This window comes from Stigmatopora nigra, chromosome 7 (assembly GCF_051989575.1).
Source record: "Stigmatopora nigra isolate UIUO_SnigA chromosome 7, RoL_Snig_1.1, whole genome shotgun sequence".
Lineage (NCBI taxonomy): Eukaryota > Metazoa > Chordata > Actinopteri > Syngnathiformes > Syngnathidae > Stigmatopora > Stigmatopora nigra.
Genome location: NC_135514.1, coordinates 280,564 through 307,027, shown reverse-complemented (window position 1 = coordinate 307,027; position 26,464 = coordinate 280,564). Strand labels below are relative to the sequence as shown.

At 40.5% G+C, this 26,464-nt stretch overlaps 2 protein-coding genes across 7 annotated transcripts in view; one reads left to right on the top strand and one right to left on the bottom strand.

Moving 5' to 3' along the window:
• The window catches only part of kpna5 (karyopherin alpha 5 (importin alpha 6)), a 29,476-nt gene extending 21,455 nt beyond the window's left edge, over nt 1-8,021 (bottom strand). Inside the window, exons 1-2 of one of the 4 annotated variants that reach the window (XM_077720124.1) lie at nt 7,903-8,021; nt 4,101-4,232 (exon numbers count right to left, since the gene is read on the bottom strand). In XM_077720124.1, coding sequence (XP_077576250.1) covers nt 4,101-4,232; nt 7,903-7,932 — 162 coding nt within the window. In that variant the 5' untranslated portion in view covers nt 7,933-8,021. Of the gene's footprint in view, nt 1-4,100; nt 4,233-7,245; nt 7,523-7,902 lie in introns of those variants that run through there. The other 3 variants (XM_077720125.1, XM_077720121.1, XM_077720123.1) reach the window with 3 other exon arrangements.
• Nucleotides 7,434-21,002, top strand: zufsp (zinc finger containing ubiquitin peptidase 1). Of its 3 annotated transcripts, none has more exons than XM_077720120.1 (11): nt 7,434-7,684; nt 8,132-8,659; nt 8,739-8,837; nt 9,755-9,877; nt 9,986-10,095; nt 11,184-11,352; nt 12,424-12,513; nt 14,051-14,216; nt 16,169-16,326; nt 18,303-18,523; nt 20,811-21,002. In XM_077720120.1, exons 2-11 carry the CDS (start codon nt 8,140-8,142, stop codon nt 20,856-20,858), a joined length of 1,704 nt encoding a protein of 567 aa, XP_077576246.1. In that variant the 5' UTR covers nt 7,434-7,684; nt 8,132-8,139; the 3' UTR covers nt 20,859-21,002. The 3 variants fall into 3 exon arrangements, with proteins under 3 accessions (XP_077576246.1, XP_077576244.1, XP_077576245.1); XM_077720118.1 differs by having other exon boundaries at nt 7,436-7,684; nt 12,325-12,513; XM_077720119.1 differs by having other exon boundaries at nt 7,437-7,684; nt 9,782-9,877; nt 12,325-12,513.
• The last annotated feature ends 5,462 nt before the right edge of the window (nt 21,003-26,464 follow it).

Below are 26,464 nucleotides of genomic sequence, written 5' to 3'. Positions count from 1 at the left end.
TGGAACCTTTCCTGGTATGAAACAATTGCAGGAATTATGGTCAAGGATAGTGCTTCCAAATTATGATATAAAACCTCTGAGTAATGCTTTAAGTAGATGGGTTGTCTAAGGATAAATAGAACGGGTAAAACTCAAATTGAATACAAAATAAATTGACAGCTACTAAAACAAACTTTAGAGGCGAAACTGTTGCCACCTCAATTCTGAGTACAGACAGCTAAACTGATAGCATTAACGGAGTTGTATAACTTAATGCAAAACATGGAGGTAATTATTTTTACAAACAGTTAATATAGTTGAGTGGGTGTGTGTGTGTGTTTGTTTCAATGTGTCACAACTTTTCCGTTATTGCATTATTGGCAAACTAAGAGTTAATCACAGCCACTCGCATGGCAGGCGCTAATGCTGACTGACTAGGACGAGGAACAGCGGCATTTGAACTTCCAAAACAAATTTCAATTTGTAGATGTGCGGCACGCCTCGATAATACATTAATTACCTAGTTCCTTCTGGAATGATGATTGCCGATAGGGCAGAAAAAGGTGGGGTGAACTACCAAGAAGCCCCACGGGTGATGGTGGTTTACACCTGTGATCAAAATGTACGGGGCACTGAGGTATGCGTAAACGACCCAAATTGAACTAGTGATTAGCGCATCAACCTTACGGTTCTAAGATCTACTACTAAAAGCGAGGTGATCCAGACCTTCTAGAGCAGTGGTCTCAAACCGGTTCCACATAGGGCCGCAGTGGGTCCTGGTTTTTGTTCCAACCGATCCAGTGCCGACATTTTAACCAATCAGGTGTCTTTAAAATAAGTAGCACCTGACTCTAATTAACTGATTGCACTTGCAAAAGGTATCCTTGTTGAGTTGGAATGAAAACCTGCACCCACTGCGGCCCTTTGAGGACCGGTTTGAGACCACTGTTCTAGAGTGTGGAGTATACTTTGTGTCCTCGAGAAATCGTGGTTTTTCTCCGGATACTCCAGTTTACTCCAACAAACCAAAAATAAGGATGCAAGATTGGTGGAACACTAAATTCCCCTGATTATGAGTGTGAGCATGAATGATTGTCTGTCTTTGTGTTTCTGATTGGCTGGTCACCAAGATATTATCTATCAATCAAATATCAAGGTGGAAAAGGATTTGGGAGTTTGAAATTTCTGAAATCGTCTTTCGGGGATGGCGCGGCAGATTGGTAGACATTTTAACAAAGATGCAGTTACAAAGCCCACAATCAGAATTCAAAATATGGAATATGGAAATTAGAAAATGGGATTTATACAAACATTGAGGGGCAGCCCATCTTACCAAAAAACTTGTTTAGGTGGGCTGCCATTTTGAATGATGGGAAATCCCATGTCTCAACAGGGGGGATGGTAGCCTTGGTACAATGGCACTACAAAACTTATGATTTTAATCTATATGCAAAATGTTTTTGCAGAGCATGTTTTTAAAAACCTCAGTGACTTCAATCATAAAGGTCAGAGAATCCACCGCAGTGTCCCAGCAGTGCTTCCTAATGGGAAGGTGTGCCGGTGGAGTTAGAAATCTTCAAAGTATTTGACCCACCAATTCACAAGAACCCGAGTCGAGGACAGCAAAGCCCGATCCCCACTATACACCGTGTTGATGGTGCACTGCTTTCCCCTCTCGAGACGTGGGACAGTGGACCAGAATTAGCTTGAAGCCACCCGGATATCGTTCACCATTGCCTCACCCAACTTCTCCCATGCTCAGGATTTAGACTCGAAGACCACCAGAGCAGTGTGATGCTTGGTCACCCATACCCGTCAGCAGCCTCCAGAATCTCATGGGCCAAAAAGGCCCGATAGGACTCCTTAGCCTGACGGCATCACTTACCGCCAGTGCACAAGCGGTTATGGGGTTGCCACCACGACGGGCACCTTGTGGCCGCAGCTCCGGTCCGCCGCCTCAACAATAGCGGCGCGGAACATGGTCCACTCGAACTCAATGCCCCTCTATTACCGTACAATGGAGAAGCTCTGTTGGAAGTGGGAAATTAAACTCCTTATGCCAAGCATTCACAGCAGAGCATCACAGAATATTTGGGTCAGCCAGGCCACACCGGCATCCTTACCCACCATCAGAGCCAACTTACCACCAGGTGGTGGTAGGTTGACTGCTACGCCCCACTCTTTACTCGAGTTTCAAGTCACTTATCGAACTGCAGTCTTAGATGTCCTGGTGCCAAGTGCACATATCCTCCCGAGTACCACTAGTTCAAATTTTCCTCTCTAGAGGACATTTGTAAACCTAAATATCTCCCACCCAGTGCATCCAATCACATTAACTCATCTATAGAGGACATTCAGAGCTTCCCAACGATACCAAATGCCCTTTGCAGTTTTCCAATTACTTCACATAGATTGGGGAATTTCAAAATAATTGTGACTGGACAAAAAAAAATTCCTGGTAGTCAGGACGATATGGACGCTTGAACATGGTGTTCATTATTGTAAATCCACGGCAAGCACAAAAATCCAACAATAGCACATCACTCGGGCTCTGATCAGGGGGGCTATTTTTCTCATTTATACGCCTCCAGGTCTCACTGTGTTTGCCCACATAAGCATTGAAGTTCTGAAGCAGAACCAGTAGCAGTTTCCAGCACTCCTTCCAAGGACTTAAAAAAAGGGTGGGTACTCTGAACTGGCCGTTGGGTGCATTCGACATATCCCCCCACCCAAAGGCTAACCTCTCATCTACCGAGGTGAACCAAAACACACCCCAGGCACCGAGATGGGGGAGAATAAGTATGCCCACACCTACTCGCTACCTCTCACCATCAGCAACTCCAGAGTGGAAGTGGCCAACGCCTCTCGAGAGGAGTGGTACCAGAACCCAAGCTGATTACAATGCTGCCTAACTGTTGTTGCACCCAAACTTTTGGGCCCCTCTCATTTACATGGCGGGAGCCCTCGGGAAGCGGAACCCACGTAGTCCCTTTAGACAGTGCCCATGGGTGTAGGCCCAGCCACCAGGCACTCAACCTCGTGCTCCTCGTCCAGGTATTGGTCCAGAGAGGGGCCCTGGTGGCCCACATTCGGGACTGGGAAAACACAGATCGACAGTGTCTGGTCCCTTACCTGGTTTCTGTTTGCTATGGGTAACCCTAACAGGGGCACAAGGCCCCAGACAACATAGCTCCAAGGATCATTGGGACACACAAACATCACCACCACGATAAGGTGATGACTCATCAGAGGGAAGTTGTGAATTTGTTTTTTTTTTTTAAAGAGGGCTCATGTTTATTGCATTGCTGACTTAATCAAAACATAGAAGAAAGACTATCACACGTGTATTTGAAACAACCATATACTACTATAGTAAACTCCATTGAAGTTCTTATACTAGCAATACATACCATCTAACTTTGGAGTTTGATAACCCCTTCGAGAACAAACAGTAGGGCAATACAAGTAAATAGATAACACGGATCTTAGTTCATTATTCATTCTCAACAAAGAACTTATATTTTTTTGTATGTTTAGGGTGGAACATATTGAAGACATTTATATACTTTTAAATAGAATAACAAGTTGAGATCCAGATGTTATTGGATTGGATAACTTTATTCGTATTTTGGGAAACTTCGTTGTCACAGTAGCAAGAGGGTGACAATGCAGAAATAGGAAAGGCATTTTAGACATAAATAGATAGGTAATATTAACATATGTTCTCCCCGAGCCTCCGTGGGTTTCCTCCGGGTACTCCCGTTTCCTCCCAGATTCCAAAAACATGCATGGTATGCTGATTGGACACTCTAAATTGCTCCCTAGGTATTGGTGTGAGTGTGCATGGTTGTCCAACTCCTTGTGCCCTGCAATTGGCTGGCCACCAATTCAGGGTGTCCCCCGCCTCTGGCCCAAAGTCAGCTGGGATAGGCTCCAGCAGCCCCCGTGACCCTAGTGAGTATAAAGCGGTTCAGAAAATGAGATGAGAGTTGAAATTATCTATAAATTAATATTAAATCACAACTCTTAACAATATGTGGTTCGACCCACAATCCTGACAGCAGCAAAAAATACCTCTAGTGATCAATCACATAAACCACATATTTTAGGTGACTGTTTACCTGTTCCTCTCGTTTCTGTTTGCGTAATTGGATTCCTTCTTCCTCTCTCCTTCGGCGCATTTCTTGAGGATTCAAGGCTTTGTTCTTGTAGCTCTTCATCCTGTAGCTGTCTTTCCCTGGACTCGCCATTGTCTGAAAAGACCACAGGTGCAAAAATTTGGTATATCCAGGGTCTTCAAACATATTTTGGGTCCGTCAGTATTGAATAGCTAGCCTTTTCCATAAGTTCAGTGTCTTAAATGTCATTCAATTGTTTGGACCCAAACCATTTTTCCATTGTTTTTTTTGTTTTTGTCTGATCTTTTATCGAGCTATTTAATTCAACATTTTTTTTTAGTTATCATCAATTTCCACAATACAAATATATGACTTTTAAAGCAAACAGTTACAGCAAATTAATGGAGTATTGAAGTCTAATTGATTGGGCAGGAAAGCATGTTCCCTCCCCCAGCGACATCAGTCAGCTACGTTGTAAGGGGATCTGAAGGCATTCGTTCCCCACGTGGTCACCGTCCAGTGGAACGTACCCAGAGCATCTCACCAGGGAAACCTCCGGGAGGCATTCTAAAGAGACAGCTGAGTCCCCTCATCTGACTTCCTTTAATGGTTCATTGGCAGTTCAGTCACTGAATAGGGCAGGGGTATTGTTTTGTGCGTTTGTGGCTAAATTGGTACAACTATACAATTTGAGAATCCTGGCAAACAGTGTGGTTGAAGTCAATGAGTGCAATCAAGTGAACATCTAAAACTGTGCGACTGCAAATGTGTTAAATTTCGATAAAAATTATGAAAAGTTTTGTGTCATTGTGTTCAAGACGTTGGTAACCTTTTTCACTACATTTTAATTTTTCTCAAGTAGCACACTGCGGATGAGTAAGCACTATGTATTTGCTCTTATTTGGAAATTCTGTCCTATTGGCCTGTGCTCACACTTAATAAAGAACTCAAGAAGAATGGAATCAATTGTTTGGTGAGTCTGATGATGAATCAGACTTTGAAAATGTTTAAATACCGTGATGATGAATTGGATTGGATTTTAAGGATTTCAAATTGTAAATTTCATTTCAGACTTGTGGTCATAATGGTAATTTGTTTTAACAGGTTTCCGTACCATATGTTGTCAATAAATGGTTTGTCATGGCGATACGTGATCAGCATTTACCAGTTACCTGTAGTCGTGCAATTCTTAGTATGAGAAAAAGTGTAGAAAAAAATGTACACTAATTTTTAGTCACAAATTATGGGTGCACGTTATAATCCAATAAATACAGTAGACAGAGCCAAAAAAATCAGGTGACTCAGACATGACTCTAATGCAAAAATATATATATAAATATCAGTGGCGGTCCGTGCATTTTCTCGTAGGGCCTTCAACGAATCAATCCAACCCTCAAAAACTATTTTATGGCTATAAAACCTCAACTGCAGCTGCAGCTGCGACACAAAAAATAATCAATGCACAAAAATGGGGTAAAATCCACTTCCTAGCAGCATTTATTGATTAAATACAAATACTGGAGCTTTTCAGACATTACAACTGTACCACGGGGGTGATTTCCCCGGGAAAAGACTGTGATGGACGTTAATGGCAAAACAGCAAAAAATTGCACTAAAATGGGGTATAATCAACTTCCTAGCAACATTTAGTGATTAAATACAAACACTGGAGGTTTTCAGATATCAGAACCGGGCCCACAATTGAAATATTATTTAGGAATATAGCCATAATTGACTCAACAAAAATCCTTTTTAAATGTATACAATATCCATCATTCTTTCTTTCTTCCTTCTTTTCCATCGCCATCGAAGCTTATGATGAAGATCGAGCCTGTCCTGTTATATTTCTGGCATAGACAGTCTTGAAAATGGCTCTAAATCACCACACCAATATATTTGCTGATGCAGCTCGCTCAAAATAAGGCTTGGTAGCTCTCATTGTTAGCGCACTGAAAGTAGCAGACACACCCTTTTCCCGGCTGTAACAGGGTTGCTAGCTCTGGAGTTGACTGCCCTTTTTTAATGATGTCAATTTTTTCCTGGAAAAGTCTGTCTGGAAAACAGCTTTGTGAGCAAATATGCAACCAAATCCATTTGTTTTCCTCCGTCTGCCATTGTGGGTGGAGTTTGCGGTCTCTGGCTGGCTCACTTTGGCTTTGGTCCGGCTACAAGCCAATCATAGTTAGTAAAAGCAATGACGTATTCCTCCGCCTGCGAAATGACCTTGGTGTCACCAAATCAAATTCTGATTGGTTAAAGCAACAGTCTTATCAACACTGTTTAATGCAGCAGAGCCCGCAGAACTGATTGTGAAGGCTGACCCAGGCAACTAATGGCTGAAATGTTATTGGTTAAGCAGTGCAAAAGGGGGAAAGCAATGAAAGGAGGCTAACAGACCATTTAGAATTCTTTAATAAGTATTGACGGACAAAATATAATAAATGATTCAGATATTTTAGACCAGCAGAGAAGGCCTTGAAGGCCCTGACGGCCCGCCACTGATAAATAAAGTTTTTAAATTAAATCATACAAGCACATATGTATGTGTATGTTGTGAGTTTTCAAATTAAGTCATACATTCTCAAAAGCTATAGCGTCTTACATCAACATGTCACACTTTCTGAATAAATATTCTGTAAAAACAAAACCGTGATTCTAATTTTCAGGCTACAAGGCACAAGGAGATGGACAAAGATCTTTTTTGTTGTCTATACTCCTTTCAATGCAATACTTTTGCTAAATTAGCTCGAACATGGGCAGCCCGGCGGCTGAGTGGCTGGTCGGTCCACCTGTGTGGAGTTTGCATGTTCTCTCCGGGCTTGCGTGGGTTTTCACCAGGTACTCCGGTTTTCTTCCACATTTCAAAGACATGCATATACATGGTAGGCTCATTGGACACTCTAAATTGCCCCGCTGTACGAGTGTGAGCGTGAAAGGCTGCTTGTCTCCTTGTACCCTGCAATTGGCTGGCCACCAATTCAGGTTGTCCCCCGCCTCTGGCCCGAAGTCAGCTGGGATAGGCTCCAGCACCCCCCACAACCCTAGTGAGGATAAAGCCGTTAAGAAAATTAAATGAGATGAGATTTTGAACCTGATTCTAACCTAGCACCAGGGCTAGCTCCTTCCAGATGCAGTTATTTTCACTTACTTGTGTATTTAGCTTGAACAGCAGATGACAAAATATATGAAGCATCTATTTAAGACGCTGATTCTTTACCCCCTCAATATTTGACGGACTTGAATGTTGCAAATGTGGAAAAAACTAAAAATCTGACAAACCTACCTGCCCTGTCAGTAGAGGAAAATGGCGTCCTAGCGACACTTTCCCAGAAAACACCTCGCGACAACAATCAGCCGTCATTTCCGCCAGCTGTGCATCGAGTTCCTCTTTTACACGAATTTGAAACACCTATCAATTCTTACGCTTATGCTTATGTTGTACGTTTTATGAATTTCTTTTAAAAATATATTTTTTATCGTCTTTTCTCACTGTACAATGGTGCACCTCATTTTATTTATATCGAAAATTTGTCCGGGAAGTCTCTTAACTTACTAACTTCTTCCACACGAGGATTTTGCACTTCACGGTATGTAATGCAGTGTTTCTAAATAGTACTATTATTAAACTCTTCGCTTGTAATGAGGAAAGGCAACAACGTACGCGTATTTAGATTTGTTACCTTATGTGAATTACTATATGACTGAATCAATAAACTCACGTAACGTTCGACTCACGGATCATGTTTCGTCTCAAAATTTCTAAATGGTGTCATGGGTGGATTGCAAATGGTCAACATTTACTCACGGACAATTTTCGGTGGTCCAAGTACCTCATATGATTCGGACCTATTTTGTTACAAATCGGCGGAAAATAACTTGTTTTGGGGGCATTGCCAGCCAGTTGTGAAAGACGATCCACCTCGCTGTCAACTGGTGACATAATAAAGCATTACGTGGTGTTTAAACATTTCAGAAGATACAGATGTCCCATTTACTGGCTTCGAAAATGATTAATCTAACTCTTTGATTAACAGGCTGTGTCATGCTGACATGTGAGATATGCTGTGAGGAGATAATGTTCGAGGAGGATATGAAGACACATCTGCTCCTCACCCATCTAGAAAATGACATGCACTGTCCAATGTGCCCTTTGTCTGGAGTAACATATGATGAACTTTGCTATCATATCACCTCTGCACATCCAGAAGTACAGCACAAAGCCCAAAATTCATCTCACCTGCTTTCCAGTGTTCCATCTTCAACTGCCACTAGTGTTTTAGAAATTAATGGTCCCCAGTCTACTGTTAGATGTAGTCCAGAATTAAAAGCAATCCCCTGTGGATCATCTAGTGACACATTTCTACCTCAACAGAGTGATGATGCCTTTTTAAAAGCAAGTAAAGGCCTTTTAACATCTGAAGGGAATTCAGACAGCCCACCAACACTTTTAAAACCCAGGAAAAAGCATGGTTTGGCAATGAGCATTCCCATTCTGGAAACTGCTGGATGTTTATTTGAGAAGAAAAGTGCCAAACAGAAGCACACTGCCTCTCCACAGAATGGTACTTTAAAAACAAAACCACACACAATCATTTCAAGAGTTATTGGTTACAGCTGATGTATAATTTTTATTTTTTACAGGGATACTTTCCTGCCCCATTTGTTCACTAGTATTCAGCAGCAGCGACATCCTGCAGGAGCATGTTGAATTACATCTGCAGGACCAAATCTCCACTCAAGGTGTTTTGTATACACTGTCACATTTGTAATAGAATCAAATGTACTTGACTTCTCAAAAGGACATGGTACCTAACAGATTTTTTTCTTTTTTTTTAAATCACATAACACGTCATGTTTGCAGATTGTATTTAATTTATCTAATTTAATGTATAATTGTATTGCGTAGGTGCTGTATACTTTAATGATGCCAGGTTGGAGTTGAGTTTGATTTATTTAATAAAGGGACAATACAAATTAATGATCATATATATATGTACACATGTAGGATTATAGCTAAAGGCCAATTCCCAACTTTAGTCCGTTGTGATGCTAAAAATGCAAGATAAATTGAATAAGGCAAAAGTGGGGAGGAAAGGCAAAAAAATAGGGCATAAGACTAGAAAGCACTATTGAAACGATGAGACATTCATAAACGGAACAGGTCTAGGCAGGGTCGTGATCACACTTGTTCATCCAGCAGCCAGGTTTTGAGACGATTGGCACAGAGGTTCGGATACGTGAGTTGACGTTTAGTATTTAGTTGCTGGTATGTGAGGCACGAACAGAAAGTGGTTTGGCTAAATACACACTTTCTGAAGGGAACTACACAGTCATCTCTACAACCAGCTGTTGCTGATCTATTGGAATTTTTCTTACAAATTCTTGCAGTGGAGGTGGAGCTTTGTGATGGAAGATTTTGTAAACCAAAATTGCATCATATTTCACAGTATTAGTAAACGCAAAGTCAGATGATTTTTGAGACTTTTTCAAAAGTTGCTTTTTCAGATCAGACTAAAACAAATTGTGGTCAATCTTCTGTGAAGTTCTTCTATTTGGGCAACTTGTAAATGTTTAGTTATGACCACATAGGTGGATATTAAAAAAATATTAGTACATTCGTGAGTGTTGGGGTTATTACCATTACTTATTGTAGGTAGACTTGTGGTTTTCAAACTGTCTTCTAGGGGAGGAGGAATTTGAGTGCCCCATCTGTCCGGTTCTTTGTAGCGACAGCACATCTCTGCAGGAGCATGTGGAACTGCATTTGGACAATGAAGCAGGTGGGATTGTCTCACCATATGATCATATTTTTGCTAGTATTTAATTGAGAACACCAATCTTACAGTAAATTAGATAGCCAGGGTGACACTCGTTTATTTTTGCTGTAGGGTGCTCTGATGCAGATCTAAGACTCGCTCGGACACTTCAACAGCAAATGGAGACGGATAGGAGGAAGGAGGAAAACCGACTGGAGAAGGAGGAGTTTAAGAAATTGCAGGTCTGAAATTTAATGAGTGAGCAAAACACAGCAATAGTAGTACAACTTGATGTTGGTTAGGCATGTTATTTGCCTCTTATTTGATCTTAGTTATAGTATTGAGGTTAGAACAGACTGCACCCTCAGGCACGTTCTGGTTTAGTTTTAAATTTTTGCAAACCTCACATTTTTTATGTGCCCATTATCAGCCAAGAAGGGGGCAGCTGCATTCTTTAGTCATCGTCTTGGCAAAAACATACCGTTCGAGCACGTTCTTCACAGGTAAACCTGACTATGGTCAGTATGCACAGGATGTTCCTTTAGAGTCTAACGGGGTTTACACAGCCTACGCATACTTGATTCATTAGCTGTAATTCCACAATATTCCATTCTCTTGTAGTTTTTAAACTACAAACAACAGTGCAGTTCCAACATTTGAACACATCTCATAGTTCAGTTCTTTTAGACTTCCAGTGCAGGTCGGTCCCGGCAAGTGTGGCGGAAGCGATGTTTCCACTTTATCGCCATTCAGAGGATTATTGTGCATTTGTAAGACCGGTATCTGGGGTCAGCCGGTCCCTTTTCTATCTCCCGCCGATGAGCAGAACAGTGTCTGTTGGAGGGACCCCTGATCAGGAAAGTTGTCCCTCTGTGTCTTGGGATGTCTGACTAAAAGAACACATTCCTAGACAAGTGGCCGCAGTGATATACCTGGATGAATGTACGGATTGACTCAAACTCAACTATGGACAATTGGTCACAAACTACTCAGACTTAAACTCGGGAGAGTTGTGATAGACCGTATTTAGTAGCCTTAAAACATGTTAACTAAAATTTTGATTCTTCATTGCCAACCAACGCTATATTACATAATATTAAAAGTAACCTTTGCTAGTTGCCCAATACTTATTAGTCATTCTAACAATTACATTTTTGAAGATTATTCAATTGTGAATTACAATTTTTTTTAACATTCTAACGCTCACCTTTGATTTGCACCGGTTATGAAAATAACAATGCACTTACCTTTTAAAATGTGTGAACTTGCAAAATTTTAAATCCCCCAGTAGTTATTGGCCCTACTGTATTTGTGTCTGTTGAATGTGCAGAGCCAGTTTGGCCTAGATGGCAGTGGTGGCTATTCCAAACAGATGGAAAAGACCATGGAGAGAGATGTGGCCAGGGGGACATTGGGTCTTGCAGAGTATTACTCTAAGAGGGTAGAGATGATGGAATCTCTTGCTTCAGGAGTTGATGATGGCACAACTAAAACTCCAGGTTTGTGTTTTCCTATGCTCTTTGGCTAACATTACTATGATGGCATTTGTTATGGTACTGTTATTAAAAAAACGTTCATAATACAGTCATACCTTGAGATACAAGCTTGACACGTTCTGGGACTGAGCTCGTATGTCGATGTACTCGTATCTCAAATCAACGTTTCCCATAGAAATGAACTAAATTAATTTGTTCCCACCCTCTAGAAAAAAACTGGATATTACAATGGAAAAACACACTTTTATTGGTTGTATTCACCATCTACTAACAGAGTAACAAATAACTAGTGAGTATGATGTTTAATACTAAATTGAGTGAGTAGAATGCGGAGTTCGCGGAGAGGGGAGAGAGACTTGGCGGATGTGCTTGTAACATAACAAACTTCAAACATAACTTAAATTAACTTCCTATACACACACTTAAAAAGTTTTAATCTTGTGTTACACAAAATTTAAACATTGTGCAATAACCAAGGTGAAGATGATAATGTATCCCGCCGCGGCTTTCAAGGCGAACTTCCTGCTTCTATATGTCGGCTCAGTCACGCCCACACTACTCTGATGTTTTTCGATGATTTCCTGCTTAATATCAATTGTCATCATACGCCTTTTCTTCGCACTACGCTTCATTGCACCGGGTTCCTTTGGACCCATTGTTTTTCCCCTAATTCTGCATTGACTAACGCAACAACAAAGAGAAAGACAGTGAGAAAGACAGTGTGCTGAAATCATAAGCAGCCTCGCGTCTTAGCCACCTGCCTGTCTCATATGCTCATACCTCAAAATTTGTCTTGTATCTCAAGGCAAATATTTGCTCGAATTTTACTCAAATCTCAAATTGAGACACTTGTATGTCGAGGTATTACTGTACTATACTTACAAAGGTTTGAGAGTTTCTTAAACTGCCATTGTGAATGTCCTGAAGTGAACGTGCAGTGGGAATGTGTTCTTTTCCTCCTGTGTTTCATCATAGGTGTCATTAGAGCTCTATGGCAGTACTATCTGACTGAGTGCAGTGACTGTGCGTACGTGTGGCTGAGCGCTGACACTGATCACTACTGCTCCTCTCCAGGAGACAAAGGCTGGGGTTGTGGTTACAGAAACTTCCAGATGCTGCTCTCTTCTCTTTACAAACTAGACCCATATTCTTCTGCTTTACAAGGTGCTACACTACGCAGGTCCCACTATGGAAAAACAATCAAACTCCGGTTTGCCGTTATTTTAAGTGTTTTTAAATATATACAAGCTTACTAACATATAATAATAATATTGCTAGCGCTTAAATACTTAATGAGGCACAAAGGCAGCTATCTAAGAAGGATATAATGCACATTGATCTCTTGGCCAACTCCTACTTTTGAAAATAATTGGGTCCAGAAGTGGTTTTGTAACTTGATTTTTTTTTGTAAGTAGAGACATTTTACATGTAAAAGGCCAAACCATTTCAAAGTCCCCAATACCACCAATTTATAATCTCATTGTCTGAACCGTTTTCTCCTGATTAGAGTTGTGGAAGGTGCTGGAGCCAATCCCAGATGTTTCTGGGCCAGAGGCTAGGGACACCCTGAATTGGTTACCAGACAATTGCTGAGCAAAAGGATATGGACAACTATGCACACATACTACCAATCAACACTGTTAGAACATCCTGATGATGAACCTCGAATGCACACAAAAAGCATCGAAATGCTGCTCGCTCTAAAGCGATGCGAGGCCAATAGCGTGTTGGGAGATTTTGTCGATCATCAATCATACCAATTACAAAATGTAATACAGGAAGTCTTGGAATGTGTTATTTTTTTGGCGTTTTGTAACTTGAATTTCTTTCGGATCTTGCGAGGTCATCAGGGCATTTCGTGAGCTGAATATTTTTTTGATTCCAGCCGTTCTGCAAAATCAACATATTACTGGTGGAAAAACAAAATCTGACACTCAAAAATTATGAAAAAGGATTATGTCGTCTGGCTTGGTGGTTTTGAATTTAGGGCTTTGGTCTCACAGCTCTAGGTTCAAATCCAGGTCAGTCCACCTGTGTGGAATTTGCATGTTCTCCCCAGGCCTGTGGGTTTTCTCTGGGTACTCTGATTTTCTCACACATTTCAAAAACATGCATGGTAGGCTGATTGGACGCTTCGTGAGTGTGAGCATGAATGGTTGTCCATCTCCCCGTGCCTAGGATTGGTTAGCCACCGATACAGGGTGTGTCCCATCTCTGGCCTGAAATCAGCTGGGATAGGTTCCTGCACTGTGAGGACAAAGTGGTTCAGAAAATGAATGATTATGTCCTTGATTGAAAGCTTACCCAAGGAGAAACCAATGAGAAAAATCGTATAGCCCACCCACTAATGCCCCACATTGAAGGAAATGACAGCAAGACTATTTGTCTTCACAAACATAAACTTGTGTGTTGCATTCAAACTTAACAGCACATCACATATTCTAATTTATTCCTCAACAAAGGTAAATATATGAATTTGGCAAAAATGACTTCCAGAATTTATTTCCCCCTACATTGTCATATTCGGTTTCATTCAGACAACATTCAACATACTACTACTGTAACAGAAAGGTCAAGGAACAATTCACCCTATATGCTTGTTTAACTAATTGAAAATGGCTATCCTTGAGAATTAATTCTGGTTTTGTCTTGTTATATACATATACAGTTTTTTTTATTTAATGTTCGCCTTTCTCCACAGACAAAGCAGTGCCAAGTATTCCACGGGTGCAGAGTATGATTGAGGATGCATGGAATTTAGGACTGGATCCTCAAGGTGCATCCCACTTTAATAATAAGGTAAAGGGGACTCGAGCTTGGATTGGCGCCACCGAGATCTACGTCCTGCTTACGTCTCTAGGAATCAGGTGCTTACCATTAAATTTAAACCATCTTCAACACTAGTAATTTATAAACCATGGTTGTCCGAACTGGTCCTCAAGGGCCGCAGTGGGTGGAGGTTTTCATTCCAACTGAAGAAGAGGATACATCACCAATCTGGTGTTTTAAATGTGTAATCAGTTGATTGCCTCCAGGTGCTGCTAGTCTCAGAGGAAAACTCATTGGTTAAACTGTCTGCTAGATCAGTTGGAACAAAAAAAAGCTGATCAGTCATGGTCCTAATATAAAAGAACAAGAAGAACAGCGTCTTGCTATTTCCTGGTATCTACGAATTACATTTCGATTCGCACACGTTATCTGTGAACAAACACTATGCTGAGCCTATTCCAGCTTTGTTTGGATTTCAAATCATCTTTGAAAATGCCTCCCAGACACAAATGAACCCAAGACAGAACTAGACATGATGACAATGACTGAAAAAGTGACGTTGTTATGCTAGAGACGTAGCAGTTCAAATTTGTCCTCTGGAGATGACATGTAAACATAAATATCTCCCACCCAGTCCACCAATCACATTTACTCCTTTTGGGCTCTATAGAGGACATTCAGAGCTTTCAATTATACCAAATTTCTTTTTCAGTATTCCAATTATTTCACATAGATAGGGGAATTTCAAAATAAATGTGATTGGACATCATGCTTTTCTTGGTAGTCAGGAGGATATGGGCTGTAGTTTCCAACAACAGCTCCAGGAGATTGACGCCACCTTGGTTTGAGCCATTGAATTTGGCAATCGTCTTGACAGTGCCATGTCCTTGTAAAGCATATTTGTACATGAAAATATGGCATTTACCATTGTCCTTGTGTGGCGAAAACCTCTTGTAGAAAGAAGCTCCTCCTGCTGCCCATATCGCGCTTTCTGAGCTTTTCATCAATGAACCAAAACCTCAAATCTGACAAAGAGGACTTGGACTAAAGCTCACAATTATATATTTATTTTTTATTTTTTTAAACAAGCAGAGGAACAAATTTCACTGTGAGTACAGTACTTAAAGTATTTACATTATTTTAATTATAAATTATATTTAAATATTAATACATTAGTCATCTATAACTATTATATTGAATAAATCGACTTCTTGATAATTGTACTTGTGTTTTTGTTTAGGCACGAAAACATGTATGTATGTAGTAATAATAGGAATAGGAAATAATCCTACTTCGTGTTTTTTTCAATTATTGTGGCCAAACTAATCAAAGCAACCAACTTATTGGGGAATGATGAAGATTACATAGCCAAGACAGAAGAAATACTCCCACACTCAACAAACGAAGAGAAAAGGTTTAATTCCACAGACAGGGTTTGATGACAATAACAAAGACCTGGGTCATACATGGGAAGGAGAGCCAGAATAGACTCAGCACTTTACACTCATGAACAATAATGCAGATAGAGCACACAAGGAAAAAAATACCCCACCACCAAACTAGAAACAAAACATGACTAGGGGTCACCAACTCCCGTCCTCGGGGGCACTTATTCAGCCTGTTTTCCATGATTCCCTCCCTCACCAGCGTCAAATGATTAACTCCTCAGCAGTCTCAACAGAAGTTTACTAACTATCTATGTAATTTTGCTTCAAAGGTTTTGGCGAATGGAGACCGCAGACTGGATAGGTGCCCTTGAGGACCAGAATTGGTGACGCGTTAAAATCACACAATATAATCACAATTATTATTTAATGCACTTAATTTGTCTTACTTTTTACAACTTAAGATCAGCATATTACAGAGGTAGAAGCAAATGCACTCAATTTTGAAAACTATCAGACTTGATCAATCAAATATGGTTTGTCCACTCTTTCTGAATCTACTCTGTCCTACAAAGTATCATCAATACTGCTTGTTTGAAAGAATACAGCAGTGAATGGATGTGAATATAGCTTTAAAAGAAACAATTCTCCTTCTCCTACTGCAGTGGCCGCATCATTGACTTTCACCAGCCAACTGGCCAAGGAGGCACCCATCCATTGCTCTTTGAGTGGGTCAAACAGTACTTCAGTCAGTCCAGCAGCAGCAGCTTGCGCTCTAAACTTATCCAGACCTCTCTACCACCCCTTTACCTGCAGCATCAAGGTGCACACCCAGCAACACAATGACATTCTTAGAAATACATTGCGTCATGGTGGGGTTTGCACTGGATGTAGGTCTAAAATTCCAACACTATTGTAGAGAGGCGGCATTAAAATTACATTTTGGTCCTACAGTGTTCCATCGGTTATTACAATTATATCACACATGACCTACTGCCTTGCAGGTTGGTCAGAACGGACGGGGGGCCTCGACCGCACGTTCGGCAGAACGGACGGGGGCCTCGACCGCACGTTCGGCAGAACGGACGGGGGGCCTCGACCGCACGTTCGGCAGAACGGACGGGGGGCCTCGACCGCACGTTCGGCAGAACGGACGGGGGGGCCTCGACCGCACGTTCGGCAGAACGGACGGGGGGGCCTCGACCGCACGTTCGGCGGAACGGACGGGGGGGCCTCGACCGCACGTTCGGCGGAGCGGACGGAGGGGCCTCGACCGCACGTTCGGCGGAGCGGACGGAGGGGCCTCGACCGCACGTTCGGCGGAACGGATGGGGGGCCTCGACCGGACGTTTGGTCGCAGGGTTCGCTCGCTGTCAAATTATGACAGTTTACTGTTGAAAGCCGGCAACCAGGTAATCTCTCGCTCTCATGAGAGAGAGAGCGGGAGAGTGAGTTTTCAATTGCATTGACAAAGTAAGAGCATTAATATCTAATATCAAAATATCAAAATTATCAATAAGAGCACTCATTTAACACATCGGCTGCTGCCATTGACGGCATTAGACGTCCGATGAACCTTCATTCTCTCTGTGAGAACTTGCATTGCAGCAAGGTGTTAAGATATCAAAATTATCAATAAGAGCACTCATTTTGACACATCGTAGGTACTGTACTTTGTTTGCAAATCGATCCGGGTTTTCATAGTCCTCCGTGAGCTTTTTCAACTGCGCATTAACAGCTGCGTATGTCTTATTAGTGTCTTTGGGCATGATAACACATGAAGCCTGTTGTATTGTTATTTCCCACTCATTTTGCTCTAATTTGATAATTTTGATATTCGATATTTAGAGATTAATGCTCTTACATTGTCAATGCAATTACAAACTCACTCTCAGCAGCTGATGTGTTAAATGAGTCCTCATTGATAATTTTGATATTAGATATTAATGCTCTGACATGACAAATTTACTCTCTCTCTCATGATTATAATTTTGAGAGCGAGAGATTACCTGGTTGCTCGCTTTCAACAGTAAACTCTATCATAATTTGACAGCAAGCGAAGCCGGCGACAAAACGTCCGGTCGACGGCCCATCCGTTCTTCCATACGTCCGGTCGACGCCCCGTCGAGGGACCAAACGTCTTTCGATGAGACGCCTGAGTACCATGTCTTTTATACTGATAATGAGTTAAAACATGCTATTAATAGAGGCAACGAGTGGAGACCTTGTTAGACCTTGTTATATTTTAGACCTCTTTAACAGCCAAAAATCTTGCCTGTTTGTAGGTGAACAAATACTTATTTTCCACTCTAATTTGGAAACTAATTCTTTAAAAATCAAACATTGTGATTTTCTGTTTTTTTTCACATTCTGTCTCTCATGGTTGAGGTTTACCCATGGTGACAATTACAGGCCTCTAATCTTTTCAAGTAAGAGAACTTGCACAAATGGTGGTTCACTAAATACTTATTTGCCCCTACTGTATAACGTAGACGCTTTTGTAAGTAGTAGAGGCCCCACTGTATTTTAGTCCCTATGTGGAGACCCACACCATTTCTGTTCAGTTTGTTGCTTCTGCGTAAAAGTACCATAACATTAATGATGTAATTAGTTTTACTATTAAGCTAGGCGGCTGAAACGCTATGACACATATTGCTGTTTTAAATAAAATTATTGTGTCTGATGTTTTACCTTTAGATTGACAGTATTTTTTCCAACAGTGAAAGGCAATAAAATGATCAAATACTTTTTTAAAAAATCCTCAATATTCACTGAATGTATCTTCAACTTGTCCTAAAGGGCATAGCCGCTCCATAGTGGGATTGGAACAGCATAAGAATGGAAGCATGGGCCTTCTGCTTTTGGATCCTGGTTCCTCATCAACAGATATCTTGAAGCTAAAGAGTAGAAGCACCGCATCAATGGCCATTCGACATGTTCGAAAGCTTCCTGGCAGCCTGAAACATAAACAGTACCAGATAGTAGGAGTAGAGGGTGTGTTGTCCACTGAGGAGAAACAGGTTAGTTACCTATGTATTATTTTATGTTCAGTATGATTATGAAATTCCAGTCCCCTACTTTGATCATTTGCCATGTTATTTCAACCTATTTTTGATTGACATCATTGTCTCCTATTTGGAACTATGGCCCCAATTCCAATGAAGTTGGGTTGGTGTGTTAAACTTGAATAAGGACAATATGATCCAGTGATCTGCCAATCATATTGAAACTATATTTTATTGTGTACACTTCAAAGGCAATATATTTAATGTTGAAAATGATAGCCTTTATTGTTTTTAAGACAATCATTACTTGAGAATGTTATGGCTGTAACTCATTCCAAAAGCTTTGACAGGTGGTGAAAAAGAGGAGAAATTTGAGAAATGGTTTTAAAACACCATGTGGATCATCCCACAGGTCAACAGACTAGTAGTTGGAAACCAGTTAATGGGTTAGTGGAACGGTTCATTCATAAGCAAATATGGGATGAGGTTCACCTATTTATGAACAAGTGCATGAAACAGTTTAAGGTAATGTTCTTCAAGGTACATTTTCAAGGAATTTAGGATTCCATCTATGGTCCAATTATATAGAAGCTTCACACTATCTGACAAATCATTCTGTAAAAGTGGCAAAGGCCAGAAAATCATAAGGAAAGTGTGTGATCTGGACATCCCGGCAGATTAGTGGTTAGCGTATAGGCCTGACAGTTCTGGAGTCCTGCGGTTCGAATCCAGGTCAGTGAGCATGTTCTCCACTGGCCTGTGTGGGATTTCTACTATGTTTTCCTCCCACATTCCAAAAACATGCATTGTAGGCTGATTGGACACTCGAAATTGCTATAAATAGTTATGAGTGTGAGCGTAAATGTATGTTTGTCTCCTCGTGCCCTGAAATTTGCTGGCCATCAACTCATGTTGTCCCCCGCCTCGTCAGCTGGTATAGGCTTCACCACCCCGCGTCACCCTAGTGAGTATAAAGAGGTTCAGAAAATGAATGAATGTCTGTTATTCCCTTGAAAAGGAAATTATAGAATGGATTCAGCAATACGTTCAGAAACCAATCTCCATGAACAAAATTCACTGTGCCATCTACAGTTCCTGGATGAAACCCCACTGGAAAGAAACTTTTTTTTTAACGGGACTGAGAAGCACAGGTGCTTTTCACAGCCGGGCATTGACAAAATAGACAACTGTTCTGTGGTCAGATTAATCACGATTTGAAGTTCTTTGTGAAAGAAAGAGATGCAGTGTTATCTATACTAAAGAGGCCAAAATCAAAGTAGTTTATCAGCTATCAAAAGTCAACATCTGATGTTTTAGTTCCATTGGCATGGGTAACTAAAACATCTGTGAAGACACCATTAATGCTAAAATAATACATAGAGGTTCTGGAGAAAGGTGTATACTTCCATTTAAGCAATGTCTTTCATGAACAATCCTGCTTATTTTGACAAAACAATGCCAAAGCACTTTCTTCCCATTACAAGAGCTTGGCTTCGAAGAAAAGATTGTCTGCCAATAGTTAAAAATTCATTCATTCATCTTCCATACCACCCATCCTCGAAAGGGCTGCGGGGGTTGCTGGGGCCTAACCCAGCTGTCTTCAGGCAAAAGGGAGACGACACCCTAGACTTATCGCCAGTCAGCCGTAGGGCACACAGAGAGGCAAACGACCATCCACACCTCCAACCATACCGCCACCAGCGGGAATTGAGCGCACGCATGCCTGCTAGTTCAAAGTTGTGGTGCATAATGACGTGTAAAACAAAGAAACAAACAACCAGACTGTTGACCACCTGTAGCTGTACATCAAGCAAGGATGGATCATTATTCCTCAATTTCCCAACGTTTATTGAACAGTGGTAAGGGTGACATAACACTGGCAATCATGCCACTCACTTGCTTTTCTGGTATGTGTTGCAGTCATAAAATCCAGTTATTAATTTTTGCCAAAAAGAATAAGCTTCAGTATGAACATTTAATATCTTGTCTTTGTTGTAACTTAAATAAATAAGAATATATGGTTTGAGCATGGTTTATGAAGGTTTATATGCCATTAGAGATCACCGAATGAAAATTAATTAATGATTTTGTCCCTCATAAACATCCTGACCAAAACGTCATGACTGCGTTTTGGCCAACTCTCCAAATTGTTGAATCAATTTGTCTTGATTAATGTTGTTAATGTGGAAAAATCACTTAAAATGGGCACTAAAACAAGACTTAAATGAAATATTACATCAATGTGTATTTTGCTGCTGACTTTAAGGAACTTAACAATGTTGTGTTTTCTTTCCTTTAACAGCAATGCATCTTGACCTCCAGGACTATGTGTGCTGAAAGAATTCCATGAACTGAATGAAGCGTGTTGTTTTTTTATTTTCCCATCTTTCTCCCATCTCCATCTTTGCTTTTGATGTGAATATGAATTAATCATTTCAGCATGTATAATGTGCTGCCCTTGTTTTCTAATAAATATTCAAAATTAATTCCCTAACTTGTGTGGAGACGGCATAGGCCAGTTCCTCCTCAGCTGTGGTGAGAGTACACATGCATTGATGTTCTAACAATTTACAACCATCAACTTTTGGTTTGCAGTCTTGCAGGAAAGTAACAATTTCTATCCATTGTCAGTCCCAAGTCTGGATTAAAAGAGACTCCTCCAATGAGTCATGGCCTTAATGCATTGATGGGATTTGGATTGGATTGGATAACTTTATTCATCCCGTATTCAGGAAATTACATTGTGGCAGTAGCAAGAGGGATTAGACGAATCTGCAAAGCGAAAGTCCAAATTACAAAGCAAATCAAAGTAATGGAATCATTAAAACATAAAAGCAGCAAAAACACAAAACGAACAAGAGTGGACGGAGCTATCGTGGCCGCCGGCTGCCGCTGAAACAGCGCCATTTTGGTTTCGGTAACAGAATCGGACTCAAAAAGACAAAGTTGAACAAAAACAGGAACCCCACAGAACAGCAAAGCAAAAGCACAAAGTACAAAGCTAATCAAAGTAAATGGAATCATCAAATCATTAAAACACAAAATGAACAAGAGTGGACAGAGCTACCGCGGCCGCCGGCTGCCGCTTAAACACCGCCATTTTGGTTGCGGTAGCTAAAATGAACTCAAAAAGACGTTGTAAAGTTGGACAAAAACTGGAACCACACACAGGAAGTCTGAAGTCTTTCACGAGATGGAGAACTTCTGTAGACTGTGACCGAGGTGAAGAATATGCAGAGTCGCTCTTCAGCAGCAGGGCAGAATTCCTCGACTCCATTGCTGGTAGGCGCCGACAACTCTTCCATCCCATCACACGATGGAATGGTTGGTCAGAAGCATTGACTCTTCTCCGGGCACTTTTGTCCACCTCCGCACCTCCGGCGGTACCGAGGTGTTGCTCCTTCTACTGCGTATTGTAACAGCTAGTTCCATGTGTGTGACAGCGTAGGCATGGCTGGCTGGTTCCAAAAAAAAAGAAGTAGCTGAAAGATGCCAAGCTAACAGAACAAGGAAAGTTGTAAAAACATTAAAGTAAAAAGTATAAAGTACAAAGGAAAGTAAAAAGGAATGTATTAAGAAATATAAAAATGGCATTTAAAAAAAATAGAAGGGCTGTAAAACATGAAAAACATAAGAGTGACACCCTTGGTGCAGTGCTACTGCCACAGGCTCCCGCTTGAACGGCGCCATGTTGGACATGGATTCTTCAGAATGATCTGACAGGAGACGCATGTGGATCGTTTCTCTTGCAAAAATTAAAGGATATGATTTCAAATGCCTCCTTCATTGAAAGGTGAATTTGGGGAATACTTATTGGTGAACCTATCAAATAGTTACCTTAATAAGAATACAGAATAAGAAAGGATGATTGTAAAAAGTGTTTTTGTTATTCCATTGTGCAATAAAGATAAGAAAACTCCCTCCATACATAATGAAAAGTAAAGAATAAAACCTGCAGAAATTTTGACAGGTGTCTTCATTTTTATAAATTTGCCTTCAATCCAAAAGTTGCTGCGCAAGAAGAAATTAAATATTCAACTGAACTCATCACCTTGGCAAGCAGACTATTTTCAGCCTCACAAAATAATGTAAATTTACATAACATATGGCCATGATCTTAACCCTAGATAACTACGTTTTTTTTTCAGAACATTTATAAAAAATGGGGAAATACCTTGATATCAAGTAAAAAAAAGACATTACAGGATAGCGGGTTCAGGACATTTTCAGTATGTCTGCTCTTTGTGCATACGTATTTAACAAGACATTTAAAAAAAAAAAAGAAAATGCCCGGGAGAATTTGCTTGGATCTTTTAGTGGATAGGCTATGTTGTCCTGCATCTCATAATCGCTAATTTTGGCCGTGTTAATGTCCTTTTGCGTTCATGCTGTGTTAGCTTTTATTGCTAACCAATGTAAATACATATTTCCTGATCATACTCTTCTCCTGAGCGTTGGTCTGGAACTAGCGTTCATGTCACCAGAGTGCCTGTCATGGTCGGGTGGTGTAATTGCAGTTTAAAATGATCAAATATTTATCGGAAGTTTTTACTATTATTGTTGACAAAAATTATTTCACGACTAGTTTTTTTTTTGGAAGAGGATGCCTTCCCAGACATTCTTATTAAAAAATGAACTGAAAGTGGCAAGGTTCACACGAATCGCCTGACGCTCTATGTGTGGGGATGCTGCTAGCTTGCTTCATGGTAAAGCAGCCTTATTCAACAAGTTTGACCGTCCTCATGCTCTGAAAAGTAAACAACAAAAACTGTTTTGCCCTTTTCGTTTATAATAGGCAATGGTGTTTTTTTAGGGTGTTTTGTTACCTGCCTGACAGGTTTCCATCCCATGCCTAGTCAGGCGAGTACGCTAATCTCTCCAAAAACCCGGATAATGTAGACCAGACATAGCCGCAAGAAGACAAAATTGACTAAATACAACTAAAAACAAAGCCTTGCTGCCTGTATACTGAATGAAGAACTGGAAAGCCTGCTTTAAGTAAGCCTTCACAAACTTTCATCCCGAATTTGAAGCCGTACCGCGCTGAAAGGGGCCTCCCGTTTAAGAACTTGGACTCAAACTTCCATTAACCAGTTTTTTGGATTTGTATCAAGCAGAAAGGAACTATTTTTACTGAAAGTACAGCATTTAAAATACTTACAATTGTTTAAATATAAAGATTACATTTAATTATTAATACATTAGTCTTTTCATATCCTTATAGCTGTAACATTTAATGAATACACTTCTTGATAATTGTACTGTGTGTAACTATTTCTGTATAGGCGGAAAAACATGTAATAGGTAGTTATAATGAATGATCCTTCAATATCCGAAGGATTACTGTAAGTATTTTTGTAATATGTTGGGGCTACTGGCCAACACTTAAATAAACTCGGACACAGCGTACACACTGAGACAGAAATAATTAGATTTTAACCACTTCTGCAGAGGAGGCGGAGGCAACAAAGTTAAGGCCGGAGGATGTGACTACCCTCCAGGCTTCTCAAAGCAATCTCCCACCCAAAAGTAGCTTCAACTGTGTTTTTATTAGAGGTAGGCGGAAACAAACTTTAGACAGGAATACATGTACAAAGAAATGGGCGGTGACAGTAGATGACACACCCATAGGTGTTATTGCTGTAAAATTCCACAAGGTGGCGTCTGTAAAATTCTATTCTAGCGACTAAACTACATGAAAGAATGAAATTATACATGAGAAATACATTCCATATTTCACATTTCCCCCCTGAAGTAACTTTGAAAGAATTTTCATTAAACATCAATTTGTATCCCTGCCCTCCAGGTTCTAGAATACAAATATTAACAGTTAGTCTTAACAGGGTATGGAAAATAACAAAGTCACTTGTCAAGGCGGAGGTACTCACGGTCACTCGAGGAAAATTCCTCTACGTACCTCTTAATGAAATAACACAATTTTGAGGTCAAGATGAGTACCTTTACACAGAAGACTCGACATCCAGGGACCCCTCACACTTCAAAAGAGTACGAGAATCTCCAGTTTGGTTTCCCATGCGGTGATACTGTATGTCATTGTAAGCTACTATCGTGTCCTGGATTGTGTTTTGAATCATAGTTCACACACAAAAATTCAAAATAGTAGCATAATCTCAAGAATAGGAGTTGCAAATTCAATGAGAATGGAGAATTATGATCTGGTTGTAAACCAGGACCATAATGATGCAACTACGGCTGAATGATCCTTGGCCATGGTGTTGGCTAGGGCCTTCATTTTAGCTATGGCATGAGTAATGTACTGGTTTCATCTGGGATGAAGGTGCAGCAGTGTTCTCCCAATACGGCACACCCACCTCCATCCTTGGCCGTTATCAGATCCAGGACCATCCGGTCCTGAAACCCCATTTCCCTCCGGGCTTTTAAATAGGGCCTTGACAGTTTGGTTAATGAACACTAATGCAACAGTTCAATGTCTTTACACAGAGCATAACTTTATCCACCCCAAGTTGGGAAAGTAGTGACAGTATGATTTTCTGGGGGATGGACCAAAATTTATGGTCACCAGGAACATCACTGCCCCAGATTGAATCACGTGGTTTTGCATTGATTTCTACCGTTATGTTCATTCCCCTTAAAAGGAATGCATCTTAGACCATCTCCACAACTGCAGATTTAAGTGCGACGCCTAGATCCAGTGAATTCAGGATGTCGGGATACTTGTGGAAATGGGTATACGACTGATAGGTTCATAAATAATTACCCTTCCGATGTAATTATCAATCACTGCAGGCAGACATCTTATTTAATTATTGACATTTAATTAAATTGATTGCATCATGGATAAGGACCTTAACATCAATGCCATACATCAAAGCAACAAGACTTCCCCCTGGTCTTCAAAGCATCCTCCCGAACAGTAATTCCCGTACGGCTTTTAAGGCCATAAATCAAAACAATTACGAGGTTATTGATTAATTCAACATGCGCAAGCAAAAACAACATCTGTAACTATAATAACAATCAAGGTATTTTAACAATAACAAAACAGGAAACTAAAACCAACCTCACTGCAACTCAGCAAGGCATCAAGGCATCAAGGCATCAAGGGCAAGGGCGAACTGACAACTGAAAAGGGTTTAAATAAGGGCAGGAAGTGAATCTTGATTGAAGGAGGGATGATTTGGGAATTAATTACAGCTGTATTGGCCTGGGCAGGGCTTTGTCACAGGGATGGAGCCACAGCTGCAGGTACCTGTAAAGAACCCTCATTTGGATTAAAACAATCACGCCTTCATTTGACATAACAATCATATAACAATTACATAAAGAAGCCCAAAGTGCGTCACGAGGTATGCACACTATACAAGTGTTATGGAAGTGGCAGATATTCGTATCTGCAAACCCAGAATAAACAGTCCCCGGAGACCAGACTGGGTAAGATGTCGGATAAACAATCCTTGGATAAGCAGTCCTTGTGAGAGGACCAGACGACTGTTTATGACCCCGAGCACTTTTTGAACAATAGGAATAATGATTTAACATAGAAATGATTTACTACACATATATGTATAAAAGTAATACAGAATACAGTGTTCCCTTGCTACTTCGCGGTTCAGCTACCGCGGACTCAGAGCTTCGCAGATTTTTTGGGGGAAAAAAATACAAATATTACATTAAAACAATATATTTTACAGTTTTTTTTGTAATAACATGAATTTCACTCTCTCTACCCATATTCTATATGGTGTACTGTATACAGGGAGGTAAAAAAAAATTACAAAAAAAATTAAAAATATATATTTAAAAAATATTTTTTTTTTTAATGAAATTCAAATTAAGCATTTTTGTAGGGGAATCCCTACTTCGCGGAAATTCACTTATCGCGCCTGGTCCCGGTCCCCATTAACCGCAATAACCGAGGGAACACTGTAAACCCAACAGACTACACACATAACTTTCATTCACAACAATCAGTTT